This window comes from Mauremys reevesii, linkage group 1 (genome assembly GCF_016161935.1).
Source record: "Mauremys reevesii isolate NIE-2019 linkage group 1, ASM1616193v1, whole genome shotgun sequence".
Lineage (NCBI taxonomy): Eukaryota > Metazoa > Chordata > Testudines > Geoemydidae > Mauremys > Mauremys reevesii.
Genome location: NC_052623.1, coordinates 201,546,728 through 201,573,570, shown reverse-complemented (window position 1 = coordinate 201,573,570; position 26,843 = coordinate 201,546,728). Strand labels below are relative to the sequence as shown.

At 43.5% G+C, this 26,843-nt stretch overlaps 1 protein-coding gene across 2 annotated transcripts in view; it reads left to right on the top strand.

The window, feature by feature from the left end:
* The first annotated feature begins 1,111 nt into the window (after positions 1-1,111).
* The window catches only part of ADGRG7 (adhesion G protein-coupled receptor G7), a 39,837-nt gene continuing 14,105 nt past the window's right edge, over positions 1,112-26,843 (top strand). For both annotated transcript variants that reach the window (XM_039496865.1, XM_039496871.1), the window contains exons 1-9: positions 1,112-1,182; positions 6,888-7,007; positions 7,950-8,059; positions 10,965-11,099; positions 11,987-12,093; positions 12,889-13,007; positions 13,107-13,217; positions 20,138-20,298; positions 26,288-26,440. In XM_039496865.1, coding sequence (XP_039352799.1) covers positions 8,051-8,059; positions 10,965-11,099; positions 11,987-12,093; positions 12,889-13,007; positions 13,107-13,217; positions 20,138-20,298; positions 26,288-26,440 — 795 coding nt within the window. In that variant the 5' untranslated portion in view covers positions 1,112-1,182; positions 6,888-7,007; positions 7,950-8,050. The remainder of the gene's footprint in view (positions 1,183-6,887; positions 7,008-7,949; positions 8,060-10,964; positions 11,100-11,986; positions 12,094-12,888; positions 13,008-13,106; positions 13,218-20,137; positions 20,299-26,287; positions 26,441-26,843) is intronic.

Genomic DNA, 26,843 nt, shown 5'->3' with positions numbered 1-26,843 from the left:
TGTACTTCCTTTGTCCCAAACAAAACTCATAGCACATGGGCACTTGCAGTCCCCTGTCCACAGACATGACCCTACCCTACCCTACATGTCCTGCTGACTCATAGTGTAATCCCTGCCTTCTCTCAATGGGTTCATTGTATAGCTGATCGCCTTTGATGGGCCATCAAGCATACTGGATAGTACTGATGCCAATCTGTCTGGGGGTGTCTCCCACAAACAGAGCACAAGTTTGAAATACAGATATATCACACATATTTGTAATTCACCATACAAAGACGATACAAACATATAGACAAGATTATCACACTTGGCAAATCACAACACTTTCACTGACACCTTACACGGCATATCTGGTGAGATTCATTGCAATCTTATCATATTGATATCAATAATACCATAAAGTTTCTCACATTATTTCATACAGCTTCACACCCTCCCATGCAAAATTGATGCAGAAAGGGGTGCAGTGTTCTAGACAATGTTTAATGCATCACAGTAATTCTCATTCTTGATTATGTATTATTACAGCTTACAGTTCAACATCAGAATTGTCAGTGTATAACAGAAATGGTTTATTAAAATCATGTTTTACTATAACAGGCTTTTTCTTAGTAAGGTTTATTGTGGACATAACAATGTTACTGAATCCCTTTACCCATGGTAATATTTGGTTAGATCAATAGTGGATTGTACCTTCATATCTTTCCTGGAGTTCTTGAAAATAGCTAATTTATCCTTACAAACTCTGCCCAGGTGTATCCTCTATGCAAACACCTATAGGCAAATCCCCCTCCCTGCTAATCTCTGACAGCAAGGTAATTTGCATCTACTCAGACACTAGCTTTCAAATTCTCATCTGTTATCTATTCCAAGGCTGGATTCTGTCTTAAAAATATACAATCATTTTCCCTAGCCCTAGAAGCAGGGTGCTGATGTCCTTCCATTACCAATCAGAATGGAATCACATGTACTCAAGTCCCCTTAGGGTATGTCTTCACTACCAGCCAGATCAGCGGGCAGCGATCGATCCAGCAGGGATTGATTTATCACGTCTAGTCTAGACACAATAAATTGATCCCCAAACGCTCTCCCGTCAACTCCTGTACTCTAGCTCGGCGAGAGGTGCAGGCAGAGTCAACGGGGGAGCGGTAGCAGTTGACTCACAGTAGTGAAGATACCACGGTGAGTAGATCTAAGTACTTGACTTCAGCTACGTTATTCACGTAGCTGAAGTTGCGTAACTTTTATCTGTCCCCCCCCCCCCCCCCCAGTGTAGACCAGGCCTAAGAGACTACAAGATATATCCAAAGCACGTAGGGGTGAGTGTTTGCCTGCTTCCCTCCTGCATCCTTCAGGGTTCAATCATAAGACTGTTCTGCTCTGTAGATTCAGCTACCCAGTTTCCCCTCTGAACCTGAGACACAAACTGTTCACCTAAAGAATCAGCAAGGGCACATTCATGTTCCAGCAACATATTCTCCCCAACATGCTGGCCAAGGACAGCCACTTGATTATAGGGCTGTTCAAACTCCCTAACAATTTTCACTCCATCTGGAACCTTCTCTAAGCTAGCCATGCTGGATCTTTCTAAAGCAAGGTCAGTGGATCCATACACAGCTGAATAAGGGTTACAGGTACTCCAGGGCTGTCTTTAGGATTTATGAGGCCCTATGCAGTATTATTAAACTGGTGCTGCTATGCCCGATGACAGCCCGAGCTGGGGGGGAGGGAGAAATGAGACAGCAAAGGATAACGAGATGCATCACAGTTCCCCGCAGAGACCCCCGTACCCTCTCCCTCATGCAGAATGGACATGCAGAAGGTACCTAATTAAAAGCACTAAACTTGGGAATAAAAAATGGAAGTTACAGGTTTTTTGATATGCCCTGAAGTTTGTTAGACATTTATTTCCAAAAATGTTGTAGTAAGGGTGAATCAGTTGTCTTGCTGAATACAACATTAAATGTTATGGAATACATGATGCAGCTCTTCTCTGTTTTACATTTTCTTAATATTTCTAAGCTGATTTTATATTTTAAATGTACTCTTAAGCCTTCATAAAGTAATCATTCCAGATTACTACATATTTAACTCACTGAAACAAAGACATTATTTTAAATTAATCAGTCACAGAGGTTTAGTGTGTTCATAACAATGTTCACTGCTTTTAGAAAAAAGAACATTAATTTACTGTGTGTGATCTCCCTAACGAGAGACATGTTTATGAAATTTCACCAACTTTAAAAATGTTTCCAAAGATTTTAGGCATAACAAAGGATTTTATAACTTACTAAGGTACTGATTTTGCTGGAGGGTTCTCTTAAAACTAGTTAATCAGATAGACAGAAGTAAAGAAAAGGAAACTCTTTGGCCAGCTATCTGGAAGGAAAGGAGTGTTGTCCCTTGATAGGCTCTTTTCAATGTGTGGGGAGAGGGGGTGAAGGGGGAAAGGGATGGACAGAAAGGACAGGAAGACTTTGGAAGCAAGTTTTTTTTACTATAGTAATTAAAATGTGTATTTTAGATAAGGGTGATCTTTTAGAGGATTTATTTAAAAAACTATATGTCTGAAGATCCAAGTATTTAAGGCTAAAGATGATTGTGCATCAAGAAATCTATGCAAAGATTTTTTAGAGATGTGATTTTATAATCTTCACCAACTCACTAATTAAATATTTTTAAAGCAAATTTTAAACTAAGGTCCTGTAGACTGACATGTTCTGAGTAAATATTACAGTCATGCACAACTGTTTTTCTCAGTAAATTCAGAAACTGACAGTAGATACCTGGGGTTTAGCAAATGCCTGTTAAATGGTTTCATTACCCCTTGAATAGCTCTCTAACAGTTGTGCTAATGGGTCTGGCAGGCCGGAATGCTTTTTCACTTTTAACTACTAGATCCCCTCCCAAGGAAGAGTCACCAGGCTGCAACAGCCAGCTGTGGGAGCCTGCAGGAAGGGTCAGAACAAGGATAGGAAGAGCTAGGATGGTGGACAAAGACCCAATGGTGCCCCAAATTTTCAGGACTGAAGACATAATGGAGAAAATGCAGCTGCCTTTTATATCCTTTGCCATGTGCCTTGTACTTCCCATACACAAATTCACAGCACATGGGCACTTGTAGTCCCCTGTCCACAGACATGACCCTACATGTCCTGATGACGTATATGTATATTCCTTGCCTTCTCTCAATGGGTTCATTTTTATAGCTGATTGCTTTTGATAGGCCATCAAGCATACTGGATAGTACTGATGACAATCTGTCTGGTGATGCATCCAGAAACACAGCACAAGTCTGAAATACAGATATATCACTCATATTTGTAATTCACAATACAAAGACGATACAAACATATAGACAAGATTATCATACTTGGCAAATCACAACATTTTCACTGATACCTTACACGGCATATCTGATAAGATTCATTGCAATTTTATAATATTGGTATAAATAATATCATAAGGTCTCTCACATTATTTCCTACAGCATCACAATGTGCAGCTAAAACAATCCCCCTGTCCTCAGCATGCACCCTTACCTGAAACTTCAGCACTGCAACACTGAGTGCTACCACTTAATAAAGCTATGGGACTAGCTATGTTAGCAGGTAGCAGGAGAAGGCCATTACTCTCAGGGGGGCCTCTATGTTTTTTGCCGCCCCAAGCATGGCAGGCAGGCGGCTTTTGGTGGCGTGCCTGCGGGAGGTCCGCCCAGTGCTGTGCCATCGGCATCCCCACCGCCGAATTGCTGCCGAAGCCACGGGACCGGCAGCCTTCCTACAGGCACGCTGCTGAAAGCTGCCTGCCTGCTGCCCTCATAATGACTGGCACGCCGCCCCCCGCAGATTGCTGCCCAGGCGTGCGCTCGCTGCGCTGGTGCCTGGAGCCGCCCCTGATTACCATGAAGGGAGAGACTACTGATGGGTCTGGTGGGTGTTTGGGGGAGAGCCCAGGTTTCTTAATGACAGCGGAGGGAAATGGTGATTTGTAACAGCTGAGCAAAAGCTGAACAGAATTTCATGAGACCAAGAGTAGGCACTTTGCTACCCTAAGGGAATTCCCCGGCTGACTATCAAAAATCTGCTGCAAGTGATGGAGGTGTGAAGGTTTCTCAAAGAAAAGGTTGCAGGAAACTTTTAGAATGACAGGGTTAGGCAACCTAAATATATTGGTCGACACCAGCTCCCTCTGTAATTCTATTCAAATAGTTAGCAAATAAACATGGTCCTTAAGTATTTTATGTAGATATTCCCATATTTTGTCAAGGCACTAGCACCTGGCTAGTGAAACTAGCTAGTCTATTTTCATTGTCCAACCCCTCGCCCCCCAAATACGGGCAGCACAGATAGTGAAAAGTAAGGGTCTAATCCCTTACACTGTCTTCTGTGGAGGTACAACAGCTGAGGATCTGGCCCATAATTTGTAACTTCACAATGTCCCTTTAATTGTTGTATGCAAGGAGACCAGAAGAAGAGCTGTGTGTGGCTCTAAAGCTTGTCTCTCTCACCAACAGAAGTTGGTCCAATACAAGTGTGACCATTGTCACTTGGAGAGGACAGACTGAGGTTGCTCAATCAGGGCAAACTGCAAAGAATGGGGCATTTGATCCCCAAAACTGGTGGCTATTCTAGTAATTAGATCCACCAAGCCAGCAACAAAAGAGTTTACTGGTTACCCAATACCTTACTGGTTACCCAGAAGCCAAATACACAGCTCCCTTAAAGCAACTGAGCCCTTGGCTCCCACCCAGACAGGCAAGTCAACTATGATGAGGATTATTGAAAATCTTGTTCATTATACATAAAGTTCTACCAATCCCAAGGAATCGGACACTTTACCCAACTGGTCAATGAATATTTCAGATCTTACCCAAATACATGCTTACAGCCAATTCTTATTAACTAAACTAAGATTTATAAAAAAAGAAGAAAGAGTACAGGTATTGTGGTTAAAAGATCATTTTATGTACAGATATGAATAGAGTTCTTATGTAAGTTTCATAGTAGAACCATAGAATATCAGGGTTGGAAGGGACCTCAGGAGGTATCTAGTCCAACCCCCTGCTCAAAGCAGGACCAATCCCCAACTAAATCATCCCAGCCAGAGCTTTGTCAACCTGACCTTAAAAACCTCTAAGGAAGGAGATTCCACCACCTCCCTAGGTAACCCATTCCAGTGCTTCACCACCCTCCTAATATCCAACCTAAACCTCCCCCATTGCAACTTGAGACCATTACTCCTTGTTCTGTCATCTGCTACCACTGAGAACAGCTGAGCTTCATCCTCTTTGGAACCCCACTTCAGGTAATTGAAAGCAGCTATCAAATCCCCCCTCATTCTTCTGTTCTGCAGACTAAACAATCCCAGTTCCCTCAGCCTCTCCTCATAAGTCATGTGCTCCAGCCCCCTAATCATTTTTTTTGCTCTCCGCTAGACTCTTTCCAATTTTTCCACATCCTTCTTGTAGTGTGGGGCCCAAAACTGGACACAGTACTCCAGATGAGGCCTCACCAATGTCGAATAGAGGGGAATGATCATGTCCCTCGATCTGCTAGCAATGCCCCTACTTATACAGCCCAAAATGCCGTTAGTCTTCTTGGCAACAAGGGCACAGTGTTGACTCATATCCAGCTTCTTGTCCACTGTAACCCCTAGGTCCTTTTCTGCAGAACTGCTGCCTAGCCACTCGGTCCCTAGTTTGTAGCAGTGCATGGGATTCTTCCGTCCTAAGTGCAGGACTCTGCACTTGTCCTTGTTGAACCTCATCAGGTTTCTTTTGGCCTAATCCTCTAGTAGAGATGGTGAGCTGCTGAGTTGCAAAAAGTTCTTTCCAGAATCATTTTTTCAGGTTATAGTCCAAATAGGCAGTCCATATATAGAGTTTGTTCAAATTCTTCCATGAGAATTAGCAGGGTAATCCAGACTGGAGCTGGAGACTTCAGTCTTCCAACTCAGGTTTCCCCTGACCAAGTTTAAGATCTCAAGTACAGGATTGAGGCCCTAGAGTTCTTTTATATATCTCTGGCAGGCTGCGATAGCCTTTTGATAGTATAACAACACAGAAAGCGTTCCTTGAATGAAAAATAGGTAATGCACATGAATTGCTTTGAAGTAAAAATCCCTATTTCCTATGTATACACAGGTAAACTAGTAGTATTAATTAACATAAGGCAATTATCCATTCAAACTATCAAGGCATTCCATTATGGCACAGACAATTTAAACTGAAGACAATGTAAGTAATATTTCCTGCAATATCTTACATCTTTGATCTTAAGGTTAACTGAAGCATACATAAGCATAATATAATATACTTACAACACAAAAGGGAGTTAGCATCCACAAGCTAATCTGGTTATATGGTTAACGTCTAACAAGAGATAAGTAAACACATACAGTTAATATTTTACCTCTTATTCTCTACAATACGGGTTCACATTTCAAAGCTCTAGTTTATCTAACATGGCTTTGTTAGCTATTTATAAGGAATGGCCCTAATTACTACTTTATATACTTTTCTAATATGTCTTTAAAGGTTGAATTTGGGTCATTTAGCCTGCTAGTTGCTTAACCCTTTCTGGCTCAGTGTCACAAAAAGACATTATCTCACCCACTTTGTCTCTGTAATTGTCCCATTAAGGCAGTAGTTTTCAACCTTTTGTCATTTGTGGACCCCTACAAATTTTGAATGGAGGTGCAGACCCCTTTGAAAATCTTACAGTTTGCAGACCCCAGGAGTCCATGGACCAAGGTTGAAAACCACTGCTTTAAGTCACAAGTCTAAAGTTATAATCACCTCCTTTCTAGCTTTATATTTTGTGTTCTTGAAAATTGCTCTACATAATGATAGTATTTAACCTGAATGTATTTTGTTCCCTACACAGCTAATTTCTGTGAAGATAGTACTTACGTAGTCAACTCTTCAACAAAGTTTACTTTTACAAGAATTGTAGTAGACAGATTTGGCTATTCTGCAGAAAAATGTGAACACAACACTGTAAATGGTAGGTGTTTCTTTCCTCTTCCCTCCTTCCCCCTCACCCCCCCCCCCCAAAATGAATTTAAGGCTGGTGAAAGATGTCAGCTTATCAGACCAGGAGATGGAAGTCCTCTATTTAACCCCTGAATAGATACAGCCCTCCCCACACTGCGCTGCTACTATGTTTTGATGCTGATCCCTATGAAGGTGAAGATGTAATTTAGTCTCCATATGTCAATGTAAATAAATATAATTTTCTCTTCATGTCCTTGGTCTCCAAGATGGCCAACAAAAATGCTAGTCCTGAATGGTGAGTTTTGTGAGTGGGATACCTGGACACTTGGAACTGGACTGAGATCACTAACTCATATCACATAAACCACTGAGGTGGTGATTAAGTCAGCTACTACTGTGCAGAAAATTAATTTAATTGCACCATATGACAGAAATGTTTCAGGAAAAGTTATTAAAATATCATCCCTTTATTCTGATTGGATTGTGGGTATTTTGTAAGTAAAAAACAGGAGTAGGAAATGGGTCAGTTGAATATTATATAACACAGTGAGTTTACACTACATACAATGTCTGATGATCTGTAGGAGATCTCTTTGTTCCGTAATATTTATATTGTTACTGTTACTGCCTCCACTATATTTCTGCTGGTAACCTGTGACAAATTTTCAAACCAATTGTGGGTGGGGGGGAAATTACCTGCTTAAGGGGTAGGATTCTACAACCCTTAGTTATGTAACTAATCCTTCCCCTATTTATATGAATAAACCCAATGACATCAATAGCACTACTTGTTTGAATAACGGTTACAAATATGAGTGAGAGTTACAGGATCAGCCCCTGAGAAGAAAATAATTTAAAAAATCATAAGGGTTAATGGGGACCTGCAAAGCATGCTGACATCATATGACTGTGAAAGGACTTGTTTGTTTGTTTGTTTGTTTTTAAATTAAAGCTGGTACTCCACAAGCAAGCCGGAAGTGCTTCAAAATAGAAGGAAAACCTACTCTAGCTGCTGTGACGTTTGTGGACTGCAGTAGAAACCTGGAAACTCTAATGGATGAGGTAATCCTGTCGTTTAATATGTCATTTAAAGGGTTGCTACAACTACAGTGAAGGGGGGCTATAATAACCTTCATGATCTGAGTTTGGGATACGGATTCCAAATGCGGAGCTGGTTGAAACAAGAAACGGGCTAAAATCACCAGTACATTCTGGCTGCTTTGCTCTTCCCTAGCCCAGTGAGTATTTTCCCACTGTTTAAGAACTATACTTTTTATTACTGTAAAATGGTATGTCACAGATTTATAAAGATAGGTTCATTAGAAAATAGGATAAATAACAGATTTGTCTTCACCAGTAAAACTGATATAAAATATAATGAAGCTTTCAACCTGTTCCAGGCCATCAGATATGATTCCATATTGCAATACAGCTGCACATACAGAAAATAAATAAAGGTGGGATTTTCAAAAGCACTCACTTTTGGCCTGTGACTTCCCATTTTATTTGAGTGGGAGCAGAGTTCAATGCTGAACACTTGAAAACTCCACCCTAAAATAAATTGGGAGAAAAGAGAGGAGAAGTAGCTTTATACATTGTCCCCTAGGTTCTCTCTTACGCGGGCATTCCAAAGTATAGGGGCTTTTTGCTAATTATTTTAAAACTCATGAGCCTGCAAACTTTTATGCCTTCTTAGAGTGTAGCTGTAGCTACTTTAAACCCCAGTTTAAAACAAAACCAAACAAGAAAGCTACAATCCACGTAACTAGCAAAGGTGCCAATTCTTCATCATATTTATTTGCTCCCATATACTGTCACCAACTCTGTCCTTGTTCTGTTTGATCTTTAGATTGTGAGCCTGTCAGGGCGGGGTTTGTCTCTCTTTTTCTGTACAGTGTCAGACTGTACAGCTACCATAATATAAATATTTACTACTACTACTAATAGTAATAGCATAGGCTCTGTATTTGTGTTTTCAGTTTAAATTGTCCTCCACAATATTTTTTAACTTTTGAAGTTAGACTGCCACCTAGTGAATTTTAAAGAAAACTCAGCATTTTTCAATTACAAATGATGATGGAAAATTTGGGAAAGCTATATCTGTAATGATCAGGCCCATAACCCAGACTGTTTGTTTCTCCTGTGCTCTCAATGCTCAGGACTCTGAAAAAAATCAGGTCATAGGAGTCTCAAGTTGGGAGCCCCACGTTGGCGGATATTTCTGACCTTAATCTTTGTGTTTCAGTACCCCATCTGTAACATGGGGGTAATTTGAAAATAAACTAAGGATTTTGAAGCACTCAGATATAACAGCGATAGGTACCATGAGAAATTAATACTATATCCAGGCCAGAGTTTAAATAGTGTGCAGTAAATAAGGCATATGGGCACATGAATCCAATTATCCAGGTCAGCATTAAGCTGTCATAACTTTGAGATCATCCTCTCTTCCATCAGTCTCCTGTCTCCTTCACTACATCCTCTCCAACTTCTGCAACACATGAAGCAGGGGTCCTGCAGACAACAGCCTCCTTTACTACATAAACCTGACTCACCCCCAGAGAAGGTCCAGCCCTTGAATGAGGCAGGGGTCCTGTGGCAAAAATAGTATGTGATCATGTAATTAAAGACTGTAACACAATGTAGACTGTGACACAGTTCCTCCTCTGCCTTGGTGGGTCCTGCGCTTATTGGCAGATTTGCTCACCTCAGTGATCTTCCCCACAGTCTGGGTCAACTTCTCCTGTGTCTGATCAGGAGTTGGGAGGTTTGGGGGGAACCCGGGCCTGTCCTCTACTCCGGGTTCCAGCCCAGGGCCCTGTGGATCGCAGCTGTCTATAGTGCCTCCTTTAACAGCTGCATGACAGCTACAACTCCCTGGGCTACTTCCCCATGGCCTCCTCCAAACACCTTCTTTATCCTCACCACAGGACCTTCCTCCTGGCGTCTGATACGCTTGTACTCCTTAGTCCTCCAGCAGCACTCCCACTCCTTGTGCCTTTTGCTCCCAGCTCCTCACACGGGCTTCCTCTCCACTGGCTTCCCCCCCCCCCCCCCAAACTGGAGTGAGCTCCTTTTTAAACCCAGGTGCCCTGATTAGCCTGCCTTGATTGGCTGCAGGTGTTCTAATCAGCCTGTCTGCCTTAATTGGTTCTAGCAGGTTCCTGGTTACTCTAGTGCAGCCCCTCTCTGGTCACTCAGGGAACAGAAAACTACTCACCCAGTGACTAGTATATTTGCCTTCTACCAGACTTCTGAACCCCACTGGTTTGGGTCTGTCACAATACGTACCCAGGGGTGGGAGTGGGGGTGCTAATTAAGGTTGCACGGACAATGTTAATTCTGACATTTCCTATTTCAGTGCTTAATTTTGCAACCTTACTAATACCTTAATAATACTTAGAGAAGGACTAGGCTACTCTAGGTGTTTTCTTTGTTCTTCTGGTAGCTTCCTAAAGTCGTTTCAAGTCTAATTCTGTTTATGTAGCACACATTGTGAGTGGGAGGGGCTACAGAAGTCCATGGATTCAGAAGCTCAGGATAGGTCTACAATGATAAAAGACCCTGAAGTTCTCAGAACCTGGGCTCCAGCCCAAGCCCAAACATCTCCTCAGTAATTTTACAGCGCCACAGCCGAATCCCCACCCACCCATCCCAAGTCAGCTAACCCAGGCCAGCTTTGGGTCTTTTATTGCAGTGTAAACGTACCCTTAGTCATCTAGACTTTATCTAGATTTTATTGTATTTCTGTGAGTGGGAGGAGTGACTCTGTATAGTGGGCCAAATTCTCTGCATACTGATGTAAGCTGGCACAGATCTATTGAGTTAATAGGAGCTGTGTCAGTTTATAGCAGCAAATAATTTGTCTGTGAACCTGCTATTCTTTTATTTCATCAGAGAATGGGTATAAAATTGGCCACTGTTTTCCCTCATATTTTCTTTTGTGATGTACCATTTTTTCTAACAGTTACGTACTGCAGATAACGTTTCGTCCATTGCCAGTAATACCCAGATTCTTACTTCTGTGCCAGAGAAACTGACCACTGAGAACATCTCTACTGCTGCTGATATTGCAGGACAGATTCTGAAAAATGATTCTCAGGTGAGATTCACCAAGACTAAAAAAAGTATTTTGTTTTATGGCTTAATAGGATATAGTGTGATGTTTGGGACACTTCTCCGAGCCCCACAGAAAATCAGTCTTTTCAGTTTCACTTAATGAAAAACAACAACAAAACCCAAGTGTCTAATCTAGTTGCAATACACTGAGCTATTAAACAGTGGATCTGAGTTCAGATCTCAAGCATCTTAGTGGAGTGTCCCTATCTCAGTTTCTAGGACAACATGGAGGATTCACCTCTATCAATCACTTCAAATTTTGTACATTTGAAATTCAAATATGAGCATCAACTGAACCTGATGTCCTACATTAACCATTTTCTTTTTGCCTATCTACATTCGAATAATGTGAGGTACTAACTTATGCATCTGTTGGCTCAAAGACTTTTTCGCCAGTAATAGCTCATTTTTATTTTAAATTTTTATTTAACAGGTTTATCACAATAGTCCCTAAGAGCCAACCATGAGTGGGGCCCCATTGTGCTAGGCGCTGCACAAGCCAGAGTAGTAAATGGTCCCTGTCCTGAAGAGATTACAATCTAAATAGACAGGATAGACATGACACACAAGGTGGGGGAAGGGGTATAACACATAAGCAAAATGTCACTGAATGTTATGTTAGTTCCACATTAGGAGTTTGTATGTTTGTTTGTTTTGAGGGAATTTATTTAGGAGGGGATCAGCTAAATGGAAAGAAAAGGGAAGGGATGGAAGGCAAGGCAGATAGGCTCAGGAGAAGAGGGTTACTTATTCTATTTCCTTTTGATTAAGGCAAGTGTTAACAAAATATTCTATCACAATGCAGCATATTAAAAGAAGTGAGTTTGTATACCATTCCTACTGAATATTTCCCTCTTTTCTGTTTGTCAGGAAGCTACTGCTACAATGGCTGCAGTGGCTACAGTTAGCCAACTTTTGGATGCCAGAGTGAGTGAATTCAACTTTACAGATGAGAACCTTACTAATACTACAGCAAAGTAATTACAATTTCTGTTTCTATTAAATTTGGTAAAACTAAACGTGTCTGCCCATTTAAGATTAAAAATGGAACACAGTGGGACAAATTAATCTCCAGGGTAACTCCACCGATTCAGAAGTTACCCCAGGGATGAATGAAGTTGGCCCAGTTTTCCTAATCTGGAGACAGTGAGGTCTAGAGTTGGACATGACAAATCAGGTTTCCTGCGTTCAGTTCCCAGCTTTGCCACTGATTTGCTGTGTCATCTTGGGTCAGTCAATTAACTAGTGCCTCGCTTTCCCTGTCTGTACAATGGGAATAGGAGTTCTTACCCTACCTCCTGGGGTGATGTGAAGCTTAATGAATATTAATAAACACTTAGAGGTTCTTGTATGAAAGGAATTATAGAAGTGTGAAGTATTATTATTACTAGTAGGATATCCAGAGAATGGAAAAGGAGAGTTACTAGCATGCTAGTAAGTTGTCTCCTTAAAGGAGCAGGTTTCTCAAAATATTAACACACTTAGAAAAAAATATCCCAGTTATCTAACTAACTATTAAATTGTAACAATATTCTAGATTTTCCCCCTCGATGCATAAAAGGCCAAATCCTAGTTCCACTGAAGTCAAAGACAAAACTCCCATTGACTTCAATGGTAATGGGCTTTGACCCATTAGAATAAGAGATTTTTGGCCAAATTCTACCCTGTCCTACACTCTATGGAACAAATTTGAAGTTACTGAGGGAGGGCTCTATATTTTGATATATTTTACATTGGTATAGACATTTACACCATTCCTTACTTCAATGCAGCCTCACACGGACACTGGAACATTTCTCTTTGAATGGCTCTGCTGTTCAGCCCAATATTGCAATTCAGCACATTTCATTCAAGACAAATTCAACTAAAGCTTGGTTCTCTGCAAAGACAGGTAAGCTTATTTGCTTTGTAGGAATTATAAGGACAATGATCAAACTTTTACAAATTCTAACAACTCATACAAATTCTTTGGTGACTTTTGCCTACACAGTATCAGGAAGTTTACAGTCTGAAAATATTAATGTGTCTGAAAATGTCCCTGACATTGAAGATGCCAGCAATTCAGAAGTTCAAATACTGATCAACGTTACAAAGAACGACAGTAAGTACACTCTTCTCTTCCCCAAAAACTAGTGCTGGGCTAATTCTGCACAAAGGTGTTCTCATACTCCTCCTAAAATCTATGAAAAGATGTCATTTTTATGTACGTGTATTAGGGCACATAACATAGAACAAGAAGTGTACATGACAAAGCTAATGGTATGACCTTATTTGTGAATCACTGCTGACTTACCTGTAACATGGTCTGAGTTGTTTTTATGTTATAACTGTAATGAATGTATAATTACATAGCTACAGAATCCAAAGTGAACCACTAAATCACACATCTCCATTAGAGGTTGGATTAAAAATTTCTGCTTCAAAACTATAGACTACTACCATGTAAGCTTAAAAAGAAAATTCCCTTTGGCTATCAAAGGATCTAGGTATATTTCCTCTTTGTATGCCAACCTACACACAACAGAGCAGCTCTGAATCATTCCTGTAGTACCAGGGCCAGCACCATGGTTTTTGCCACCCCAAGCAGCAAAAAGGGGAAAAAGAAAAAAAAAGCCACGATCGCGATCTGCCAGCTCTGCCGCCGCTGCTTCAGTCTTCGGTGGCAATTCAGCAGCTAGTCCTTCACTCCAAGAGGGAGTGAGGGACCCGCCGCCAAAATGCCGCTGAAGACCTGGACGTGCCGCCCCTCACCGTTGGCCACCCCAAGCAGTTGCTTGCTGGGCTGGTGCCTGGAGCCGGCCCTGTGTAGTACAGTAACTCCTCACTTAACATTGTAGTTATGTTCCTGAAAAATGCAACTTTAAGTGAAACGATGTTAAGCGAATCCAATTTCCCCATAAGAATTAATGTAAATAGAGGGGGTTAGGTTCCAGGGCAGCTTCCCCTACTCTGCAAGCACCAGGGGCCGGGGGCTCAACCCTTAGCCCACCCACTCCACTCCTTCCCCCAAGCCCCCACCCTTGACCCGCTTCTCCCCCGCACCTCCTCTTCCTTTACTGCTGCATCCTGGCTCCTCCCCCTTCCTCCCTTCTAAACACAGCAAGCCAGCTAGCTTGCCATGTTCAGGAGGCAGGGGAGGGAGGGGGGAGCCTGTGCGCAGAGTCCTCGCTCCTCCCCCCCTCCCTCCTGCCTCCAAAATGCCGCAAGCCAGCTGATTGCCCTGGGCAGGAGGTGGGGGGAGGAGGGGGAAGGTGCTGATCTGCAGAGTCTGCCAGAGGGTGGGAGGCACTGGGGTGGGGGGGCGCGTAGGGAGGCTGCCAGCTGTGGAGAAAGCAGGCAGCCAAACAATGTAAGAGTGGAGCATTGCACAACTTTAAATGAGCATGTTCCCTAATTGATCAGCAACGTAACAACGAAACAACGTTAAGCCGGATGACTTTAAGTGACGCGTTACTGTATAGGGTAGTGGTGCAAACAAACAGATAATAAATATAAAATTACACCCAAACACTATGTTGAATGTAGGGGCGGCTCTAGGCACCAGCAAAGCAAGCACCTGCTTGGGGCAGCCCATTTGCAGGGGTGACATGGGAGCAGAGAACCAACAGGGGGCTCTGGGAGCTGTAGTTCCTTGGTTAGCTCCCTGCCTATAGAGCCAGCCCTGGAGCAGGGAAAGAACTACATTTCCCAGCATTCCCTTGGCCACTACCAACTGGAAAGGAAGGAGGGGGGACCTCATGCGGCAGCGTGCTGTGAGTGCTGTGAATGGTAGAGAGACCGTATTTTAACATTCAAAAAACAGGACACTCCAGGGGGAGGGAGGGTAGCCCCAGCCTGCCACCATCCACTCCCTCCAACTGCCCCCCCCCAGAAACCCCAACCCATCTAGCCCCTCCCCCGCTCCCTGTCCCCTGATCACCCCCTCCCGGGACCCCTGCCCCTAACTGCCCCCCAGGACCCCACCCCCCTATCTAAGCCTCCCTTCTCCTTGTCCCCAACTGCCCCCTCCTGAGACCCCCCCCCACTTCCCTCCAGGACCCCACCCCCTACCTGTCCCCTGACAAATCCCTGGGACTCCCATGCCTATTCAACCACTGCCTGTCCCCTGACTGCCCCCCCCCGGAATCCCCTACCCCTTCTCCAACCCCCTTCTCCCTGCCCCTGACTGCCCCCGAACCTCCGCCCCATCTAACCCGCTTCTCCCTGCCCCTGACTGCCCCCGAACCTCCGCCCCATCCAACCCCCTGCTCCCTGTCCCTTGACTGCCCCCAGAACTCCCTACCCCTTCTCCAACCCCCCAGCCCCCTTACTGTGCCACTCAGACCAGCGTGTCTGGCTCTGTGCAGCTCCAGACACGCTGCTGCATACATGCTGCTGTGCTCTCCCGCAGAGCCCATAGCACCCCCCCCACACACACACACCCAGTGCCTTCAAGATTTGAACACCTCAAAATTCAGGAGTGCTCAAGCTCAGTTTGGGCAGCTGTTACTTCATTTATCCCAAATCAAATATACTGATCCACTGTAACTTGCTGTAGAAAAAGTAGGATAAAAATTGAGCAAGAAATGCTTCCCAGTGGTTATTAGGACTGGAATTGCTATTTTCAACAGCTATTGCCTTTTTGTTTGTTTGTTTTGTTTAAAAGGAAGACAGTGATATTGCATTGGCAAATTCCCCATAGAAAGAAAGAGTGGAACAAAAGAATAATAAAGGCACCTCAACTTTTCCTCATTTACGGAGGACAGTCTTATAATATGCATCCAGATATCCTCCAATCACACAAGCTGAAAACTGTTCCACTTTACTGCAGCTCTGTAACCATATGGGAACCAATCCTGTCTGTGTTTTGTACACATCCAAAATTCCTGCTGAATGACCCACCCTGGGAGCGAGTTACCAGTGATCCAGGGCTGCGGCGAAAGGAGGGTGCAGGTGGGGGGTCGGGGAGAGCCCAAGGCTGGGGCGGCAGGAGGTGTGTGTGGGGAGCATTGGTGGGGGGGAAGGGAGGAGCCCAGGGCTGGGGCGGCAGCAGGGTTGCGGGAGGGCACTGGTGCGGGTGAAAGGGGGAAGCCCAGCGCTGGGGCGGCAGGGGGTATGGGTGGGGTGGGGGGAGAGCCCAGGGCTGGGGCAGCAGGAGGGTGCAGGGGGGAGCGCAGGGCTGGGACGGGGGGCAGCCAAAATTTTTTTTTTCTTGGGGCGACAAAAAACCTAGAGCTGGCCCTGGTTAAATGAGCATTAATGTTGCAAAGTTGAGCATTCAGAGGTCACCTATGCAACCTTAATTTGGTCTTCTTGTGTGTATGCATTATGATACAGTCTATGATTGTAGTATATCATACTATTTTTTTCACAGAACCCCTGCCTCATTCAGTAGATAGGGTGGATCGTACTCACTGAATGAGCAGCTATTCAATATTTTGTTTTTTTCCTCATTATTCAGTGTGTGGCCTGATGCCCTATTTACTACACACTATTATGCAAACCCTTCTCTGAGCAGTAATTTCCTCATGGGCTTTTTTATGATACTAGTCACTGTGGAATCTGCCTGCTTGAGAAATACTAATTTACTTTCACAATATGCCTGTGAGGTAAAGGGCTATTCTTTCCCCATTTTATAGATGGAGAATTGAGGCACAGAGAGATTACAGTCAAAATTTCCACTCATTTTTGGTGCCCAATTTTTGGTGCACAGGACCTGATTTTTCAGAGTAAATGGTATAATGCAGCACTTCGTGTGTTCAAAGTACAGTGCTGATTGACTATAATTTGCAGCTGTGAGTCCTCAGCACTACTGCAAATCAGACCCCAGAATCTCAACTTGGGCACCAGAAAAAGAGGAACACGCAATTGGCTAAGTAGAAAAAATACCATTTTCTGAACAACTCTTTATATATAATATATTTGGCATATTAGGCCAAATTGTGCAATTGATGTTTAATGCAGTATGATTAATACAACAGTCTTCATCCCCTTCAGGGTATTTATATACCACCCCCTCCCAAATAAATAAATAAAAATAATTACCTTTAAAACATCCAGAATGGTTCAAGAACTATTTGAGAAGTTTTGCAAATATGCAGTAGGTGATTGGTAGATACAGATAAGTACCGGTAATTATTTTCTGCTACAGATAAGTAATTAATTTCTGACATGAGGGAATCTCTAACTTCAGTTTATCACTAGTCTGATTCTTTATTAAATTATAAGAAAACTTGTTAAATTTAGTTTATAAATGGAAATCAAAGAGGCGGTTTTGTTTTTGGTGTACTGCATCTTTAAATATTGAGTATTCTGCTTGTCTCCTGCAGGGACAGTGGCCACTTCATGTTTCATTAAACTGGGAGTGACCCCTATATTTAAGTTGCCTAACATTTTCCTTTATAAAATTCCTTAAGACCTTTTTTTAAAAAAACAAGTTCTAACACCTCAATTGTTTGCAGCAGGCTTCTGAAATATGGCAATGGGAAATGCCTGGAGCTAGGGTAGTGTTTCTCAAACTGGGGTCGCTGCTTGTATGGGGAAAGCCCCTGGCGGGCCGGGCCGGTTTGTTTACCTGCCCCATCCGCAGGTCCGGCCGATCATGGCTCCCACTGGCCGCGCTTTGCCGCTGCAGGCCAATGGGGGCTGCGGGAAGCGGCAGCCACTAAGTCCCTCGGCCCACACTGCTTTCAGCACCTCCCATTGGCCTGGAGCAGCGAACCGCGGCCAGTGGGAGCCGTGATCGGCCGGACCTGTGGATGGGGCAGGTAAACAAACTGGCCCAGCCCACCAGGGGCTTTCCCTACACAAGCGGCGACCCCAATTTGAGAAACACTGAGCTAGAGAGAAATCTCTTTTCTTATTCCTGTGAAAATCTGTTCAGGTTTTGGTGAGGTACACATGTTTGAAAACTGACACTTCCCTTATGTTCCTCAGGGAAATTATGACAACTTTCCAAAATAATGATGATGTAAACATTGTAAAGTGCTAGGCCTCTGCTGCTACCAAAGCATCAGCATTAGCACACACACGCAGTACGTGGGAACACCTGGGCAGTGCTGGAGCAGCTGTAACTGTGGTATGGAAAGAGCCTAGGACAGCCCATTCCCTGACTTGGGGATTATGTAGGTAATAGCAATAGAAGGCTGTTTTAGCCGGGTAGCTCCAGTAGTGTAGAAGTCTGTGCTGTGGTACAAGACAGTCAAGTTTCAAATGATGCATGATAGGGGGATTGTCACAGTCGCACATAAAAGCATGGTGTTTTGTTTCAAAGTCAAGCACTCAAAAGTTAGGAAATGCCAGATAGACAATTTCCTGTGTAACCTTAATTTTTAATTCTATGCATATTTATTATGGGATGGACTTTAATTTCATGATTACAAATCATTTTTTTCCACAGGATTCCTGCCTCATTCAGTGTACAGGAAGGATGCACAAAAGGACAATATTAAAGTTGTCTTTATCAAACATAGATCTGTCATTTCCTAATTTTCAAGTGCTTGACTTTGTAACTTAAATAATAACATTCTTTTAACCGTTCTTAATATAATTTCAGTTGCAGAATGTTACAGATTGAGCTACTGCATTCTCCTTCACATGCAGACTTTATATTTGTTCTCTCTTTCCATGTTGTTTTCCTTTATCTGAATAAAATCATCTAGGCTTAAAAAAATACAACTTCTGCTCTGTTTGTGGTGGAAGAAAACAATAAACTCTGGAGAACTGGTTAAGATAGCTACTGTCTTTCCTCATCTTCATTACAAGCATACAGTTTTTTAAAAATAATTCCATTCTTAGAAGTTATTTTCACTGATGTCTATCTGTCTCTTAACTTCTGTAATGTCATATCTGCTTATTTGCTTATTCGTTGATTTGATAGTAGTAAAAGGTGCTGTACGAATAATTAAATAAACTGGAAGGCTCTAAACCAGTGTGATCTAATTACTTTGTAGCTCTTATTATTATTTTCACAGTCTCATTCACCCGAAGAGAGACAGTTCTGCTCCACCTTCCGCATCCTAAAGGAGATGCAGTCTGCAGACTGATATATTAGCATTTTCCTCTTTGTTTGCAATATTTTTCTCTATTTTTGTCAATATTATGACTTTAATTTGTTGTTTAAGTTAATACATTATAAAAAGCCTTTTTGAAGTAGTCTTTTGTATGTAATTACCTAGGTTTTCTTAAATTGAAAAGGTAAATACAAAATTCTGCTATGTGCAACTGTAAAAACCCCCACCCTGAGCCTTCTGCACTGCAGCATAGACTGCAACAGGAGTTCTTGAGGTACAGGTTTAACTATATTAGCTGGCAGAAAGAGAAGGCTGTTATCCCAGAGGGGCAGGATGGACCACTGGGTGAATGTGCTGTATTGGGAGCAGAGGGATGGAGCTCAGCCTTTCTTAGCTCTTGGGTGAGCACCTGCTCCATGAGGTATCTCCAGAAGATGGGAATAAGCTGCTGGGGCCAGATGCTGTGCAGAGAAGGTGCATGGTGGGGGCAGAGCCATCTGTCCCAGTTCCTGTCCCATGTAGTGCATGACCCACTGAGGCCATGTGCTTGGTCTGAGGGAAAGAGGCCAGGATCTCTTCTGCCCCATCCTTGTAGCTGCTCTGGCAGCTTTCACGTATTCCCAGCACTGTGTCTGATTCTATTGCTGTGTCTTTGTCATCGTTGTGAACCTGGCAATTGGGAATGTTCATGCATGTAGTTATTTCTTGCAGACTGCCAAAATTGCTCTAGGGCATGCAACTTTGAGAAAGGAAACAGTGATTTTTTTTAACAATTAATGTCTCAGCAGAAGCTGACTAGAATCTCCTGGGACAGAGGAAAAGTTACTTCCTTAGCTCAAAGGGTTTCCCTGACAAATATTAAGGCATGCTGTGTATAATGGAGGTTTAAGAGCGTCTCAAAGGATCTTTTACAATGGAAGTGTTAGTCAAGCTAAATATAGGAGTTGCTATCAGCTCCTCCTATAATAATCTGTTCCATTAGTATCTATGACCTACATCTCTTTTCTCCTTTTCTCTTTGCCCAATGTAGGTCTATCTGGAAATGAAAGTGTTGGCTTTGTCTTGTATCAAAATGACAAATTTTTCCAATCAGAAAGTTACAAGACTCATTTTAATCATACTAAACAAATTATCTCTGGCCGTGTTGTTAATGCAACAGTCAATGATGTTAAAATAGTCTTCAACCCAAAGGTGAGTCCTCTTATAAGTAGAATTGAGAGAAAGGGTGTTCTAGAGAATGTTACATAGAAAATGTTGCTGTTGCAGCATCAATTAATTACCATTTAAATTGCCATAGCACCTACTGGCCACAACCAAATTGGGCCCCCTTGTGGTAGGCACTATGCAAACATAGTAAATGATGGTCTCTATCCCCTCAATGTTGTAGCTGTATTCATAGAAGGTTTTACAGTTTTTAAAAGGCTCTAGGGCTTTGTTTACCTTTATTCTTTTTTTGTCTTCAAAAGGACAACATAATTCTATCATTGTTCAGTTATTGGCGTGGGAGGGAGGCCGCCCAGACAGAAGACGACTTGTCTACACTTAAAAGTTCAGCTGCTTTAACTATGCTGGTATAGTTAAAACGGCAAAGCTGAGTAATGTATATTGGTATCAAAGTGCTTATACTGGCATAGCCTTTTCCAATTAGGAAAAGTGAAATAAACTATACTTGTATAAAATGCCTTACACTGGTTGTGTTGGTAGTCCATCGGTAACAATGATGATGATATTACAAATCTCATCTCTGGCTACGCATATGACTCTGAAGTCCGAACCCTGATGCAGAGAATCAGCCGCACTGAGGGTATGGGAAGGCTGTACCCATGATGTTTGATGATGCAGCTCTATGGCATCTTTCACCTGCAGCCTGGAGATGATTGTGTCAATCCCGCTTGAAATTGTTGCATGCTGATCTTGTCAGAGACCGCCAGTGAGTCCTGTTCTGAGTCATTTGCTCAAGTTCTTTGGGGCTAATGCCAGCCCACTGGAGACTGCTCTTCAGGCTGTCTTTGAAGCACTTGTACAGATGACCCTTCTTTCTTTTGCCTGGCCTCAGCTCCTCATACAAGATCTGTTTTGGGAGAGGGTGGTCTTCCAGTCTGATGAGATGTCCAGTCCACCTAAGTTGCACTCTCAACAACTTTTCCTTGTTGCTGGTTATGTTTGCTCTCCCAAGGACCTTAATGATGGTCACTCTGTCATGCCAGCAAATGCTCATTATTGAGTGGAGGAAGCGCATGTGAAATTGCTCGAGCTGTTTAATATGCCGTCTATAGAGAGTCCATGTCTCAGAACTGTACAGGAGAGATGTTAGGACCACTACACTATAGAGCTTCGGTTTGGTAGAGATGGATGTTGTGTTGATTGAGGACTCTTGTTCGAAGTTGGCCAAGGGCTTGGCTAGCTTTACTATTCTAAAGATAATTTCCTTGTCAAGGGAACCATCACTGAAGATGGTACTGCCCAGATACTTGAACTGATCCACATTTTTCAACTTTGTGCCTTGGATGGAGATGGCTGGCACTGGGGCATTGGAATGAGGTGCGTTGGAACAAAACCTCTGTCTTATCGAGACTAATGGTGAGGCCAAAGAGCTGGGATGCTTCAGAAAATCTGTCAGCGATTACCTGAAGGTCATTATGTCTGTGGCCCATCAGGGCAGTTATCTGCAAAGAGTGCTTCAATGAGAAGTCTCTCCGATGTCTTGGTCTTAGTGTTTAATCTTCGAAGATCAAAGAGGGAGCCATTGAGTCGGTAGCGGATGTATATCCCCTGAACCAAGCCCCTTGTGGCATGGTGGAGGATGCAAGTAAAGTACAAGGTGAACGCAGCCTTGCTTTACTCCATTCGAGATTTTGAATGTGTCAGAAGAGTCATCGTTGGAGAGCACTTTCCCTGTCATGTGATCATGGAACTGGTCCTTCTTGGGCAGCCCAGTTTATGCAGAAAAACTCATAGACCCTCTCTGTTGACCATATCAAAAGCTTTGGTCAAGTCGATGAAGACTGCATACAGGTCCATGTTCTGCTCTGAACATTTTTCCTGGGCCTGCCTTACAACAAAAATAAGTCCATAGAGCTATGACCTGGTCTAAAGCCACACTGCACTTATGACAAATTCTCCTGAGATATATTTGCAAAGAGTCTCTTCAGTAGAATGTGAGCAACTATTTGCCTTGATGTACAGAAGAGAGTAATGCCTTTGTAGTTTCCACAGTCAGCTTTGCTGCCTTTGTTTTTGAACAGTGATACAATGGTAGTATCCTTGAAGTCTTGTGGCATTTCTTCTTCCTTCTAGATAATGCTTAAGATGTTCTGGAGCATTTCGATAGCCTTTGGGTCTGCTGCTTTGTACAGTTCTGTTGGGATTCCATCCTTTTCGGATGCCTTGCCAGAGTTCAGTTGTTTAATGGTTTTTGTGACTTATTCAACAGATAGAGAGAGGTCTAGGTCCTCTTAGATATGTTTCTCAGGTAGTTGATATGGGGCACATTGATAAGCTCTGTATACTAGCATAACTGCATCTACACTCAGCTTTTACTGGCATCACTATGTTAGCAAAAAAATCACATCCCTAACTGACATAGTTCGGCTGGTAAAACTTCTTAGGTATAGACCAGAGCCTAAATCAGAAATTTGAGAGGGACAAAAAAAGTCATTTCCCTACAGGAAATATAATAAGAATATAATAAATTCTGGGAACAGGAAAAGGATAACATACCAAATGCAGCCCAACATGCCTATTCACTTTTGGGCGTTACCTGAATTCTACTTGCTTTTTTTTACCATATCCCTTAAACTCTGCCTTCTTCAGAGATAACTCCAGGTGCCTCTTGAAATACCTGCATGTTTTGCCTCAATTGTCTTCTCCCCAAACTTGTTCCATATGTTTATTACCTTTTGCATGCAGTAGTCTGTGTGAATTTCCTATTTGATCATGATTTCTGAATTTTTAGATTGCATTGGCACACTGTCTGGAGTGGCTCAGGACAATGAGTGCCTACCTCAGGGCAGACACCCCAAATTGGTGGTGTGTTCTGTAATTAGACTTCACCAACCCAGTACCAAATGTGAACTCCCAAAGTACTACACTAGTCTTCTAGTGGAGTCACAAAAAGTCCCTATAGACACTCCAGTCTATCTTGTCACCCAGGCAAGGTGAACTATGTGATAAATGGTCACTTACACCGAAAATCACAAAACACCAGGTTCCACTCAGTCCCCAGAGACCAATCTCTCACCCAGGTTGATTTGCATCTTAGATCTCATACCAAAGACAAGACGGGTAGCCAGTTCTATAGTAAACTAACTAAAGTCTTATTAGCTAGGAAAAACAAATAAGAGTTATTGAGACATTAAAGCAGGTAAAATATATGTACAGGTGAGTCACAGTCTATACCAGGGGTCTCAAACACGCGGCACGAAGTTATTTTCTGCGGCCCACGAGCTCCCCCCGACCTTCCCCTAGCATTTACCTAGAGCGGCTGTGGCCCGGCGTGCACCGGGGGCAGGGCAGGCTCCCTGCCTGCCTGCCTGCCCTGCCCCTGTGCTGCTCCAGGAAGTGGAAAGAACGTGGGGGAAGAGAAGCACAGGGGTGTGTGTTGATGTTGCTTCAGGCACCACCCCCAGCAGCTCCCATTGGCCGTGGTTCCCCATTCCCGGCCAATGGGAGATGCTGGGGGTGGTGCCTGAAGCAACAGCAACACACACCCCTGGGCCCCTGCTCCCCCACGTTCCAGCTGCTTCCCCGAGCAGAGCAGTGTGGGGGCAGGGTGGGGAGGCAGGCAGGCATGCCCTCGGTGCATGCCAGGCCAGGCCCTGCCCCCCGACCCCCTTCTGCAGTCGAACCCCCTGCCATGAACCCCTTGCCGCACCTGGCACCCTTACCCCCTGCCACACCCCTCCTGCACCTCAACCCATTGCCCTGAGCCCCCTGCTGCACCCAGGGGCAGCTCTAGGAATTTCGCCCCCCCCAAGCAGGGCGGCGCGCCGCGGGGGGCGCGCTGGCGGTCGCCGGTCCCGCGGCTCCGGTGGACCTCCTGCAGACGTGCCTGCGGAGGGTCCGCTGGTCCCACGGCTCCAGTGGAGCATCCGCAGGCATGCCTGCGGGAGTTCCACCAGAGCCGCCTGCTGCCCTCCCGGCAAAATGCCGCCCCAAGCACGCGCTTGGCGCGCTGGGGTCTGGAGCCGGCCCTGGCTGCACCCCAACCCCCTGCTGTACTCTGCACCCTGACCCCCTGGCACACCCCTCACCCCTCCTGCCCCCCCTGGGGGCAGGGAGGGGGGAGTTGGGGTGTGGATTTCGGTGAAGGGGTTGGAATGGGAGCAGGGAAGGGGTGAGAAGAGGTGGGGCAGGGGCAGGGCCTCATGGAAGGGGTGGAGTGGGGTGGGGCCAAGGGCAGCGGTGGGGAAGTGTCAGTAATGCGGCCCTCAGGCCAATGTACTAGTCCTCATGTGGCCCTCGTGGTCATTTGAGTTTGAGACCCCTGGTCTATACTTCCAAATACTAGCAGAGATGTAGTAATCTGCCAGTTTCCCAAAAGTATCTCAGGGCTATCCAGAGTAACTCTGGGGATCTCTGTCTTCTCATTCAGTTATTCTGCCCTGTTAGAATCCAAATAGTCCAGAGATGAAGAATTCTTCTTTCTGTCCATACTTATGTCTTCTTCTCACAGAAAACAAGCTGACATGGTCCCTACCCACATGGGCTCTTTCTTTGACTGGCTGAGAGAGAGGAATCTTTGATCTCTGATCATCATACACAATGACCACTTGCCTACAAATACACAGGAATTAGTGCTTTCCAGTTAAAGTTCTTTATTTGCATTACACAAGGCTTCTTCAATGTAAATGTTTGGTATTACATTATAATAGAATACAAAACAATGAAAAAATGCATGCAGCATCCCATTAGTTTTCATGAAGTTTAAACACCAAATGCAGTCTTATAGATTTAACAATCACTTTGATTTACACTTAAACACAAGTGAATTGGCCTGGCATCCAGCTATGCATTTTAAGCATTCAGTAAGGCCCGGGATGTTGGCGTGAGCTGGCACCTCGTCTGCCAACATCATATGCATTCTTTTCTGGAAGGTAACATTTGGCCTCTTCCTACAAGGCTTTCTTATCATGTGGCTAGGATTTGGAGGAACAAACCCATTAATGTGATGGATCAAGATTCACTATGAATGATCATAAAACTGGGTGGATTGGAAAATAAGTATCACTCATACTGATTACAGTGAATTAAACCCTATCTTTAGTTTCCGGTTGTTTTTTACAATACAGCTGCATGATACTTTCTTCCATGTGAGCATTTCAAAGTCCTCTGTATATATTTGAAGTCCATCTATCATATACAAATAATGCAAAGGGCTGTTTTAATTGCAAATTTCTACAGATGTTATGAAAATGTAAAATTGCATGCTTTATTAAATAAAAGTATTAAACAGTCATATTTGAAGGAGAGGAGTAGGATTGCCAGTGGAATGCAGAAGTTTCTACCTCTTGGTTATAGTGCAAACTCAATTCACTTTGGCAGCATTTGAGTGTTACTATTATCTGATGATTGCTGTTTGGCATATGTGAAACAAGCTGGCCTCTGTCCAATTCCCACTGGACATGTGTTTCTATCATAATTACCAAAACAATTTCAGCAAATTGGCAGCTTGTTGGCAGTCTCAACAATGATGTAAATGTAGGGTGACCAGAAGTCCCGATTAAAATCCTGATATTTAGGTGTTTGTCCCACGTCCTGACCAATGTTTGGTCGCGACGCAATTTGTCCTGATATTTTGCTCTGCCGGCAGCACTGGGTTTTTTTTGTTCTTGTTTTTCTCTGCTGGCAGCACTCGTTTTTTTTTTTTCTCAGCCGGCGGGACCCTCCCTCCCCCATGTGTCCCGATATTTCCTTCCTCTCATCTGGTCACCCTATGTAAATGGAGACTGAACTATCCTCTTACCCCTCAAATAGAAAGTTGAGGTGTATTGTCAGTTCATGAGGCCAATTGTCTTCAACATAAGATCTCCCACGAAATTGACTGGAAACTCTGCAAGTGTCTCAGTATATGTGTCAGCTCTCCCTTCAGAAAGAACAGTCTTTGCCAAACACAGTTTCATTGGTGTATCTTTGCAAAGTATTTGTTACCAGTTTTTCTTCTTGTATTCCCGATCCACAGTTCAATAAATCGGAAATTCTGCTGCACGATTATGCATGTGTCTTTTGGGATTACAATGCAAATGACTGGGACACAAAAGGCTGCACAAAAGAAGGAAACAAATCAGAATTGAGATGCAGGTGTAATCACGCTACTAGTTTTGCAGTATTAATGGTAGGACATTGTTTTTTAACAGCAAATCATTTGTCTTTTCTTCTCTGTTGTTGGTGGCTTTATAATAGCAGAACCTAAGTATAAGGCCTGTTCCAAACATACAGGATGATGCAGTCCCTGACCCCAAAGAACTAATAATCTAAGAGGAGCAACAGAAGAGTGGGGCAGGGAGAAAGAAAACCATACAATCAAGATTTTTAAAAGATCAGCTGTCCCCAATTTCCCCTTTATATAGACATTGCTAGTTGACCAATTTCTTATAGGTATCATGGGAGAAGTGATGCTTGAGAGAGCATAGGGATTGACATATCAGACTAGTGTTTCACCTAGTCTGGTATCTTGTTCCTGACAGTGGCCAATACCAGATGAAAGGGAGGTGCATGAAAATTTTTAGTTGACAATT